The sequence below is a fragment of the Drosophila ananassae genome, chromosome 3R (assembly GCF_017639315.1).
Source record: "Drosophila ananassae strain 14024-0371.13 chromosome 3R, ASM1763931v2, whole genome shotgun sequence".
NCBI lineage: Eukaryota > Metazoa > Arthropoda > Insecta > Diptera > Drosophilidae > Drosophila > Drosophila ananassae.
This window is the reverse complement of record NC_057930.1, coordinates 19,187,321-19,200,142: the sequence shown is the minus strand read 5'-3', so window position 1 is coordinate 19,200,142 and position 12,822 is coordinate 19,187,321. Positions and strand designations below refer to the sequence as shown.

General features: G+C 39.3%; 2 protein-coding genes across 2 annotated transcripts; one reads left to right on the top strand and one right to left on the bottom strand.

Moving 5' to 3' along the window:
• Positions 1-696: 696 nt before the first annotated feature.
• On the bottom strand, positions 697-1,779 carry LOC26513983. Its single transcript, XM_014906795.3, has one exon. The coding sequence runs from the start codon at positions 1,685-1,687 to the stop codon at positions 773-775; it is 915 nt and encodes a 304-aa protein (XP_014762281.1). The 5' UTR covers positions 1,688-1,779; the 3' UTR covers positions 697-772.
• Positions 1,780-2,707: 928 nt separating this feature from the next.
• LOC123257349 lies at positions 2,708-3,165 on the top strand. The gene has a single exon (XM_044716128.1). The coding sequence runs from the start codon at positions 2,822-2,824 to the stop codon at positions 2,954-2,956; it is 135 nt and encodes a 44-aa protein (XP_044572063.1). The 5' UTR covers positions 2,708-2,821; the 3' UTR covers positions 2,957-3,165.
• Positions 3,166-12,822: the final 9,657 nt, after the last annotated feature.

Here is a 12,822-nt window from a genome sequence, read left to right as displayed (position 1 = left end):
CAAGGGATAACAATGATTTTATACGATTATTTTGATAACTTTTCGATTCGGTATTGATGGGATGGTAGACCTTTACAATGTTATCGATCTTCTTAAAATTGGTGAGTTCCATTTTAATTAAATATGTTTCCATTACGGCTGCCTGATTTTGTTATAAAGAATGATATGTAACCTGTCTTTACGAAAAGGTCACCCCATGATTTCAAGTTAAAATTCTAATCGTTTGTCAGCCATTTCCATGCCATTAAATTCATTAAGAGCCAGCCGGGAAAAGTTAACAGAACTAAACATTTCCACGTGCCTAGGAAAAATCGAGATATCTCGCCAAGGGAGGACCCGTTGTCCGAACAACCTGGAAAGCCCGGCAACCATCCCACCACCCATCACCCACCAAACACCCACCGAAAAGCATTGGCATTCTTCGAGTTTTATCAAGCGGACAGCATCATGCATATATTAAGCGTAAATTGCCTTGGCATTCATTCCGAACAGCTAATAGAAATGTCTGCTAGTTAATTTAGCATCATGAAGTTGGTCGAATATTTTTTTTCTTTGGTTGTGGCAGACTCTCCCTTTTGGTTCCCCGGGTGATGATCAGACTTTGAAGTGGCCACGTGTGTTAGGTCACAAAAAAAGGAAAGATTTCCATTTAAAGTGGGTGTTTTTTGAAAGAAAACTGTAAAGCTTTGGCATAAAAAAGTTTTTAAAAATGTTGTATTTTATGTTTAAAAGCTCTGTATAAATTTCTTAGACAATTATTTTAATTTTAATCTTAATTTTCAGTAATGGAAGGTTTTTTAATATTTTCATTTTGATCTACATCTTGATGTTCATCTTGATCTTCATCTATTGGACGACCTGGTATTCTGTTATTTGGAACAGAACTCTCTTCAATATTTTCATTTTCAGTCGTATTATTATTAATAACCACTGTATCATTCCCTAATTTTGGTGTGATTTCAGAATTTTCTAGTTCTGAAACATTTTTGACACCTTCGTGTAAATTATTTAAACTTTCTGCCACATAATTAATGACATTTTTCAGCTCAGAAGCCTGTGAAGTTGTCTCTCCAAGTTCATCTGAGTCTAAAATTTTGTTTTTCGTTTTATTTGTTGGGCTTTGATTTTGATCCAAAGATATTTGTGATAATCTGGGCAGGTTTTGGAAAGTCTGAAGAAAATATGTCCGAAAGTCTTCACTCATATTATCTTCAGGCGATTGAGGAGGTTTCTTTTTCTTTTCAACCGTGACATTATTATTTTCGAGATCATTACTGAAATCAGAGTCCCATTCGGAATCGAAGGATATAATGTTGTTTTCAAGATTGCAGTTGAAATCAGCGTCGGAATCTCCATCTATATAAGTAGCTCCATAGGCCGACTGCTCATCAGAAACAAATAAATTAAAATCAAGGGAATCCTCTGAATTTGATGTTGATTCATTTCCTATTTTAGGAGATTCTGTCTTGGTGGTAGTCGGTGTTTCCTCTTTCTTTGGTGCTATCATAGAGTGCAAAGAATATATTTTTTTCTTAAGGAGAAAATTGTTTGTTTTCTTTAATTTATGAATAATTTCCCTTTTGGCATCTCCGGTACTGGTTGAAGGTCTTTCTGATCCATCATGAAAGGGGTTTCCCTTTTCATTTCGAGGGTTTGTCCCATTTGGATCTGATTTGGAAACCACCATTTCTTGATCTTGATTTTGTGTAAATTTTTTTGTTCATTTTATTGTTTTCATTTTTTTAAGATTTTTTATTTCATGGCCTGCTGATTACTGGTTTTATTTTATAATTTATTATATGATTTGAGATTGTTGACCTTTATGTACGACATCTGTGTTTTTCTGCACTATCACAGCACAACCCACACAAAAAATACACCAACTACGTCCTTGGTTATGAAACTATGTAGATACCCAAAAATGTGGGCTATTGACGTCATCAGGCATGGAAAGAAACTTTCAACTATAAATAACTTAAAAACATAAAATAAAATTAAGTAAAATTAAAATAACAGGTCTGAAACCATCCCTTGGCAGGTTGACATTGGGGGCGGAGTATCAACCCCTTTTTTTTGCAAGCAACCCACGTCGACACTCCATTAATTGAAGCCCCTGGATTATGGAGAATCGCATTGTCTTTCAGCCGGAGATGCCCGGGACACCCGCTGCGAGTTCCTGCCCGTGCATCCCAATGCGAACAAATCTTTATAATCTCTGATAATTGCGTTAATGGCTTTAATCACTTACTCACAGGCATGGAAGGCTTAGGAACAGGCACTGGGAACCGGGCAATGGGCATATTTTAAATTTCATTTAATTGTATGAAATTTGCCAAGATGGGCAAAATTTTCAAGTGACGGCCATTGCGATTAGAAATCCTGGCTGTCTCTGGCTTTAGCTCCTCCTATTGCGTGGGTGTCCTTGTGTGTATAAGGTCACACAGACGCCCACACACACACTCGAGTGGAAAGCTGTTTACATAAACGCCCCGCGAACAAGTACATATATAAAAGTATGTTGGTAGATACACCCAATTAGGCAGCTACAATTGTTGCCATTTGCCTTGCGGGAAACCCAACACTCGTCGAGTCGCTCACGAAACTCAACACGAAAGTTTCGCCGCTCCACTCCGGCGGGGTGAGTTCCATTTCGGACGGAAAGCTCCGTCCGTGCGGCGGCAGCTATAAAAACCCCGGCCCAGTCAGTGGCGCCAAACACAAACCATAATCCACCGACCGGGAGCAGACGTTCAAAGGGAGAGACAAATATAAATAAAAAGGAACTCGAACAGGAGCAGAAAAAAAAGGAAATCCTTTTGGGATGCCTTGGCAAGGACCTCGTTCTCTTTGGCAACACTGCCGTCGGAGTTGGCAAAGATGTGGATGTGGCCGTAGCGGTGGCAGCCAGCGACCTCAGCTCTCAATAGCCTGGAGTCGGTATCAAAGGATGCCGTAGTCTAGAATCTAGAGTTTAGATTCTAAACCATATCTCTCTCAATGAACCTAAAGAATATCATAGCAACATCATATCAACCCATATCGATTAAACCCTATGATAAGCCAATTGTTTGTATTCTGATTTTTGTTAAGTATTTGAATGGAAAACCAAATGTGATTTTAACTTTATAAAATAAATGATTTCATAAATAAAATATTTCAAAAAAAGTTTGACAATTATTTGTTTTATGAAGGGGAAGAACCTTTTTCAGTGGTAACATGGATGTAAAATGGATGTAAAATATTTCATATTTTTTAAGGAAACTAGACAAATTTATTTATTATTCAAACAAATGCTTACAAAATGTAAGAGTGAGTTTTTATTGTTTATAATTATATTTAAAAAAACCCTTGATTTGTAAGTATTCAATATTTTTGTTCAATTATGCATTGGTTTAAAAGTTCTCCTGAATAAGTTCCGGGTGTCGTCGGTAGACCTTATATTTGTAGTAAAATTTACAAAAAAAATTTATTAAATTATTATCATGGGCCTGGATTAAAAAAAAAACTCAAAAAAATTAGGTGAAAATATATTTTCAACCATTTCATAACATAAATCAAATTTTACTTCACATCAGAGGTTAATTTATACCTTGAGTAAATCAAAGTGATTAATGGATAGTTGTCAACGTTGTACGCATTTAAACAAAAAGTAATAAAACCAGGAAAAAACATACAATCGATGAGATTGAAGCATCCACAAAGTCCAGCACCAAGTTGGCAAATAACAGGGCGTATTTCAGCTCCCTTCGGGATGCTTAAAAGTAATCAAAAAACTTTGTAAACGGCAACGGGGCGGTGAAAAATTTGCATATGTCAACACTAAAACCCGAACAGTAGCAACAATTGGCCCGAACCGAAATTTATAGAGGTTACAGAGACGGAGTAGAGGTTAAAGCGCATTGGAGCACAAGAGATACATTTGGCTGATGAACAAAATTGAAATGTTAATTACACGCTGAGTCGAAACGGAGCAGGTCCTGGGGGTTGGTACGAGTTCCCCCGGCTCGGATAGGCTTGGCAAACAGTTTAAAAAACAGTCGAGAGCGATGTTTAGACACTGGCTAAGCAAACAAGCTGGCTGGTTCGTGATTTGTTTGCTCAGCTCTTAATCAGACCGAGTTCTGAGCACTTTCCATGGCCCAAACTCCGATTCGGACTCAGAAGCCGAAGGCCCTGAAAGCTTAATATGCCATCGATAACCTCGGGCAGCAATATCGGTTGGGGGCTAAACGGTCTGGGTCATGGGGATGTTCTGGAGCCCACATCCTCCCCCGTGTCTCATTCAATCTGCTCCTTTTGACTTTGACGAGGTGTGAATGCCACCACAGCTTCGGCCTTTGTTTTATGCCTTCATCATTGTGGCATCCACTTGAGGTTAATTGAATTTCTTTGCCTCTCCGCTAAATTGAAAACGTTTTTTCCCCATTTAAGCTGGTTAGTGGAAGCGAATGGCTAAATGTGGGCATGGCTCTATAAAGGCATTATTATTAATGGCATCTGATTTTAATTGGAAAGTTTGCCAACCGGGTAATTCACTTTTAGGTATCACAATTCAATTATTTACAAAAAGAACACGGAAATGCACTTTGTGGTCGAGTCTGTCGCATCAAAGGGTAACGATTTATTTATAGTTATAGTTTCTCTTATAAATTAAATCAGAATATGTGAAACATGGAAATTTTGTAAAAATTCAAACCCTAATTTCGTTATCCTTCCATCCCCAAGTCGAGTTTTCCAACTTTGGCGCCACATTAAAAGGATATCCGCCGGCACGTGCCGACTCACTCAACTCGGGTGATGAAAAATAAAAAACGGAAGTGCTTCTCAATATTCTGCAGTGGAAACTTGAGAAAAAGCGCGAAATTAGCATTTATTTTCAAAGAGCGTGTTTATTTGGCTATTTATTCAATTTTAATTTCATTTTTTTTCCAAGCATCTCCCTTAGAACAATCATGGGCTCAGAAGGAAGTGGATGCGATTACATTTAATTGAATTTTTTCCCCGCTCTGTTTGCTTAAGAAAAGCCAAAAACACAATTGGATGTATTGTATTACCAATAAGATGAAAAGCGGAAAAATAATCAAAAATGCGCGACGCAATTGGCAATAAAAAAAGGAAAAGGCAAGAAAAGTCGGAAAACGTGATGCCGCAAAGTATTCAAATTTCTGCCTGGGGAAGGAGAATATTACAGGGACGAAGGCTACCATGCTTGTTAGGTTAAAGTTGGCTCATGCATTATTTATACGAACTAACAAGCCGCAAGTTGTCATAAAAATCCGGCCTGGAATTACCTGTTGATGAACCGAAATACTAGTTTAACCCTCAATTACGAGGCCTCTGGGGTGAAATTGAACCACATGAGGGAGGGTTTGGTTTTATTTCACTGTCGGTCCCTGAGGAGAACATTAAAATTTTATCAAGTCAGCGACTGGGTGTGGAATCATGAAGCACTTGGCACGTTAAATCAATTTGCCATTTTATAAATCTTCATTTCGCACCTGAGACGTGATTGCGGCAACCTGGCGAGCAACAGCCACAGGTGGTCCTGCGAAGGAACGGAGCAAGCTTTGGGCTAATCCACTGGCGGAAACGTGACTCCCAGGAGCTCTTGAGGATTTGCACTTTTATTTTCTATTTATTTACTTTTTGGAAAAACACTGGGACCTGGGCGTAAGCCCCCATGTAGTTTTCTCGTATTTGCATTGCGAAAACATTTCAATTAGCTAAAATGTCCTGTGTTCACACCATTTGCCTGATTGTTTTCATTGACCAAATGTGTGTTTTTGGGGTTCATTGCCCATTTGGGGGCATTTTTAATTTCTGTAATGCCTTTTGCGATCTTTGAATGGCTCGGAGTGCACTCGAGATGTGGTGGCATCATAATCATCATGGGCGAATGTTACATTTTATTGTTGGCGACAGTGAGCTTTTAAGAAAATTGTACAATTGCATTATGACGCCGCACTGACCACTCGAAGGACTCTAAGGATGCGAGCTCCCCCTTTGCTTTTTCAAGTTTAAAGTTGCGCCCGTTTGTCAAACGGAGGGCGGTCCTTTGGGCCACGCCTCGCCGAAAAGCGCAATCGGCAGAAAGGGAGCTGTGTATTACAAATCGCTCAACGGGCGGCTCTCGAAGGACGACAGCCGATGCTTTGCCTTTTTCCAGTCGGTGGGTGGCATAATTTATAGCCGTCCTACGCTTCCCCTGCCCCTCATCGTTCTCCGCCCTTGCTCTCCCGGTCCACTGCTGCGGTTATTAAAATGCTCAATGCTCTTACCCACACCAGAACAGAGATACTCCTGTTTTCAGGCACGGACTCCTGCTCCAACTCTGACTGCGACTCCGGTTCCCTTTGTCGTCAGACTACTGCGAAAAAAGTGTAGCACACTTGTCGGCGCCGTCTAATGGCAACTGAAGTAGCGAAAGTACAGTGGCTCAAAAGTCAAAATAAATGGATTAAAATCAGAGACCTCAAAAGATATATAAGTATGGTTTGATTGGTAAGTGTTGGCAATGGATGCCAAGACCTTCAAGTTTCACGATAGGGGCCACATAAGGCTCTACGGACGAATAGTAAGTATGGATAGATACTATTAGTTGGCCACTATATCATACTCAAACGTGGGAGACAGAAAATGGTCAAAATCTGAACTTTTTTAATAAATTTTAGCGAATATTAAAGCCATTTCGTGTCGTATTTGGGAAAGGAACACCGTTTACGATTCAGGGTTCTAATTGTCTTCAATCTGCATTAAAATAATACAAAACTCGATAACTAAAATTTTTGATCGATTTTTGGCCAAAATCATGATGTTACCCTTTGAAAATTTTCGAAAATGAGGTCAGATTTTAGTTGGCCAGGTTTTGATGGAGGATTACAGTACTCGAAGATACATGAACGGGAAGGCATAACATTCGTTGATCGGACTACTGTAAGCGAAGTTATGAAATATTTCCTGAAACTTATCAACGCGGATAACGCGAAAGCATTTTGAAAAATGTGTACTTTCCAGACTGTTTAGTCAATGTCTTACCCATATTGCATCCGATTAGGGAATGGAGTATCCTTTAAGAATCAAAATCTCATTTGATATGAACAAATTTTCGAATCAAATATGGTATGTAATTTTTTTCTCTTTAAAAATCACTATTCAACCACTGTCCTTTTGGCAGTCAAAGCTTCCTTTCCGTCTGATAATCAATAAAATGTTTTGGCATTTACTTTCATTGTTTGCTGCTGATGCTGCTGCAACGCCCCTGCTACCACGCCTCTTCAGAAGGACTATATTTGCATATTTAGAGTGGCAACTGGCAAGCTAAGGCATATTGCAGGCTTTATATCCTGTCGTTGGCCCAGTACATCCCTGCTCGCAAGTCCTCAGCACCGGGCGTGCCTTGTGAATTGTTTTACTGTCGTCGTTCATTTGAGTTGATGTCCCAAAGACCGACGACACAACATAAAAGTCGTTTAATCTACTTAAGTCTTTAAGTTTAAAATCTTTCCTATCAGAAACTCTAGAAAAAAAAGGTCCTTAAAAGGGGGGTAATTTAGGTAGAATTTAAAACAAAACAGCGTCAGTTTACCCTTTTCCAGCAACTCATAATAAAAGACTTCTGTTTGAAAAAATAACTTATATTTGTGTAATACACTTAATTATTTCTGTCAGTGTAATATCCTTGCTGAATTGACACTGAAAAGCATCCCCCTTTAAGACGTCGTTATTAACAGGGATTTATGGCGTATCGTTCGGCATCTTAAGGCCGCTATTAGCGCACAAAGATGTAAACAAGATGGAAAATGCGGAGGGGAAAACTTTCAGAGAACAACAGTGGCAGGACGAACGGCTCACATGTCAATCAGATCCGCAGGACATCAAGGTAACAAAGCAGAAAAACGCAAATTTCATCTGCGGCAAAGACGGTAGAACCGGATAATTTCAATTAAAAATGCCTTTTGAAAAGGCATTTGCAGGCTGGCCAGGCAACCATGACAAAACCTCATTGATGTCCTTGTTGCCGTAGTCAACTGCCATATCAGCAAATTTAATCGGGGGTGGCACGCTGCCACCAGGAGCGGAGGGGTGATGTAGCTTAATTGAGTTTCGCTTTGACGGCAACCGCATAAAAGGCAACAACTTTTAAGTTTTCGCATTCACAGCAATTAAAGTCCTGTGCCATCCATCCGTATTCCTGGCACTCGGCCACATGAAATTTAATATTTTTCTAATAAAGGCAAACACATTTTGAGGTTTCATCACACAGATGACCACAAGGTTCGAGGAATTTGAAGGTAAGGTTGTAGAGGACTTTAAGACAAATGCATTTCAATATAAAAATTTAAAGAGAATCTTGAAAGAGCTACCTGTATACTATAACTGCTATAATTTACCTTTAGAAAGAATCTTCGATTTAGATTAAAGGAAGGTTGTATATTCTTGACATTATGATACCTGGTACTTCTTGACTCTCTTTGTTATAGAAGATTTTTTAATTAATTTTTTAATTAAGAGTTGTAGTTTACTTAGAAATGTCTATAATCTTCGTAAATCTTACATAACTGTTAATTTAAATGAAAGTCTTTTTTGTTTTATTATGAAGGCTTAAGGATTATAAGTTGGTTTTTAATATTTCAACCCCATAGGCTAGAATTTTTCAGTTTCCCTGGCCACTTTTTGGGGTGTATAATACAAGGTGTATGTGTATGTATGGGAATACTTCTCATGCTCATCATAAAGTTATCAGCCTTTGATGGGCGATGACGTTGCAAACAAATTTTCGCAGTTAACAATGGGCCTGTCGTCGCTTCTGTTCCGCCAGGGAGTCCACCACGCCCGTCATTCAGTCGCCGGGAGATATTCTCCGGCCCGGAGTCATTTTGTCATCCGTCCGCCCCATCCTGTTGGCTCTGATGATGCTTGATGGAAGCATAATTGATGCACTCGAGCGTAAGTGATTAGATTCATTATGATGCCCGGCAGGCACTGGCAACGGCCTGTTCGGGCGACGACTTCGAAATGAAGAGAGGTATCAGGTGTCCAATACAAAACTTAAATACTCCATCAGTTTTTAATAAATTTAAAGTCCTGTAAAAAAGTGCAGTAGGGTCTGCTAGCTGGGACTGCCTGCTGATGCTAAATTATGTGTGACAAAATTTTTATTGCCCTTCCCCACTCACCCTAGTGGCGGGCTGGTAGGGGTAAAAGCCAACGTACGCCAACATTAATCAAGACATTCTGAAAAAGATTCAGATACACATTTATATTTATGCATTTTGAGGGTAAAACACAAAAAACCGACACACGCCTGGCGACAAAAGCATTTGCTTCCGGTATGCCGCCCGTCGGGCCGGAGGGTGGGACTGTGTTTTGTGGGTGGCAAGTGGGCGGAGGAGTCCTGTGCATTCTAGCTTGAAATAAAGTTGCACTGACTAACTGACTGGCGGACGCTTTTCGCCTTTTGTGCTTAGCTTTCATTGTTGCGAGGCAGGCGGAGAGAATAATACGCATATTTCGAATGAATAAATATTTCGTCTATGACCCTAATGGATTTTATTGTTGCTGTTATGGTACGTCTGTCAAAGAGTTATTTCTGAATGGAGTCAGATATGCTAATTTTATGCCGAAAATACACGATTTTAATAATATATTTTTCTACATTTGATCCTTGGTATATATATTTTTTATGCGCCTGTCAAAATAAATTGTGATATAAAAAAAATCTATTTATAGTCTTGGCCCAGAGCCTTTTTGAACATTTTTTAACCATTTCGCTACTTATACGGAAAAGAAATACCATCCACTAATCGGAGTTTAAATATTTCGATTTTCCTTCAATAAATTGATGCCCAGAGCTTTTATGACCCAGTTAAGATGATTCTGGCTAAAATATCAACTTTTGATACACATTTTAGCTAATATTAAAGCCATTTTGTGTTGTATTTGGGAAAGGAATACCGTTTACGATTCAGGGTTCTAACTTCCTTCAATCTGCATTAAGATATGACGAAAATCGATAACTAAAATTTTCGATCGATTTTTGGCCAAAATCATGATGTTACCCCTTTCAAAAATTTCAAAAATGGGGTCAGATTTTAGTTGGCCAGGTTTTTATGTAGGAATATAGTTCTTGAAGATCCATGAACGGGAAGGCATAACATTCGGTGATCGGACAATTTTTGGCCATAATATGGCAATTTCCCTTCAATAAATTGATGCCCAGAGCCTTTATGACCAAGTTAAGACGATTGTGGCTAAAATATCAAGTTTTGAGACACATTTTAGCGAATATTAAAGCCATTTCGGGTCGTATTCGGGAAAGGAATACCGTTTACGAATCGGGGTTCTAATTGGCTGCAATCTGCATTAAAATATCTTGAAAATCGATAAATAAAATTTTCGATCGATTTTTGGCCAAAATCATGATGTTACCCCTTTGAAAAATTTCGAAAATGGGGTCCGATTTTAGTTGGCCAGGTTTTGATGTAGGATTATAGTACTCGAAGATCTAAGAACGGGAAGGCATAACATTCGGTGATCGGACAATTTTTGGCAAAAATATGGAATTTTCCATTTGATAAATTGATGCCCAGAGCCTTGTTGACCAAGTTAAGATCCTAGTGGCTAAAATATCAACTTTTGAGACACATTTTAGCGAATATTAAAGCCATTTCGTGTCGTATTCGGGAAAGGAATACCGTTTACGATTCATGGTTCTAACTGTCTTCAATCTGCAGTAAAATACTACGAAAATCGATAAATAAAATTTTTGATCGATTTTTGGCAAAAATCATGATGTTACCCCTTTGAAAATTTTCGAAAATGGGGTCAGATTTTAGTTGGCCAGGTTTTGATGTAGGATTACAGTACTCGAAGATCCATGAACGGGAAGGCATAACATTCGTTGATCGGACCATTTTTGGCAAAAATATGGCAATTTTCCTTCAATAAATTGATGCCCAGACCATTTATGACCAAGTTAAGACCATACTGGCTAAAATATTTTAGATAAATTATTTTTTTGCGAAAAAAATAGTAGCTGAAGTTCATGTGAATCCATGCTTCTAAAGAGAAATCCCTCAAAGACACCCCGAGTAACCCCCAATCTGGTTCCGGGTTTCATCGCCTCCGTCCGGAGCTTCGTTCAGTCATATCTCTCACGCTTCCAGCTATTTGCACACAAACAAAAATAAATATTAAATCTCAGACTGACGAAAGCGAAATCGCTTTGCACCGGAGACACCCCTCAGCCTTCAGCCCTGGGGGCAGCCCACTCCTGGTTTCTTTGGATTTATTTTATTACTCGTACTATGTGGCACGCTTATCGACGAGCACACAGCGTTTAGTTTCGTGATTGAGTGGGTGGACATGTGGATTGACAGCGTGAGTCTGCCGGATCCACAGAAGCTCATCATTTCCCACCCTTCTTTGTATTTTTTCTTCAACCTGTGGGAATGCTTCTGCGGTGTACGATTGCGGAGTCTAATCCGAGTAGGGTTTCAGCTTTTAAAGTCTGTCCTATTTTCGGGTATTTCGAGTTGGTAATTAAAAACTCTGTGAAACCCTTTATTCTGCGGTAATCCTTTGGTGCCCCCGCCCACGATTCGGCCATAAATCAGACAACGAAAAGCCATACATCATAGACACCGTGGGGAATCCCCCGAACAAAAATACACAAAGATGACACGGCGCTAGGAAAGCAAAAAGCTGCAAAAGTTATTTTGTAATTAGTGCAAAAGGCAGCGACATCACCAGTCGACGGTTTGGGGGAAAAGGACACAGTAGCAGCAGCAGCACAACAACAAGCCCAACAGGATAATGATGATTACGCTGGCGCAATGAAATTGAAGACGACTTTCGGCCGACGCTGCACTAATTACCGCTGACGCGTTTCCCGGCGGGGTATAAGAGACGCGAAGCTACGGCTAGGACAGCACTCCCGATTCCTGGATCAGGATGAGATTCTCTAGCTGGGGCTGTCAACTCAAGTTTGACACTTTTTGCTGACAATTTATGAGCACGCCCATAACAGATACACACTCATTGGTGTTTACAGTGGGTTTTAAAGGATTTCTAAGGTCCTTAAAGGGTGTTAAATATTTTCTAGATATGTTTATCATAACTATTAAATAGTTTTATAATTTGCATATGAATTATTTAAAAAGACCTTTTGAATAGCCACCCATACTTACTGTTTCTAGTAGATAAGATGACTTATCTTAAGGTTCTAAAAAAATCTAAAATATTTTAAAAACATTGAAACATTGAGAAATTTTCAAAATATAAATATAAATTTTCCGCCTTTATGGGGAAAACATTTATATCATTTTTATCCCCCACTGTGACCCACTGTGCACTGTGGCAGGATCGCAGGATGACACTCGAGCCGCCTGACAACGCTGCCACTTAGTTTAGAGTTTTATGAGCGCAATTCGATTATTCTTCATTTACGTCAATCAATGAGGATGCTGCTCTTAGAGGCTAGCGCCTGGCCACGCACCCTTAATCGCTTTGTTTAAATAATAAAACGATGCCAAGAGTGGGAATTTTCCGAAATTTAATATCGTAGATGAGGTTTTTCTTGTGGCTGCCGCTACTGTTAAGGTTTTTGTTATTATTTTTATTTATTTGTTGTTTGTTATTGTGCCTGCCGCCGCCGTCTTGTCTGCGAAAATGTCTGCCCCACAGTCTGCCGCTTCGTGTATCCTTTTCGATTGCGAAAATCCGTAGTGGCTATGCTCTTCCTATTCTGTTGATTTTCATTTCATTTCCCAGCTCTGGTTTTCCTTTTTTCGTCCTGCCTCTTGTTTATTTCGCTTTGCTGTT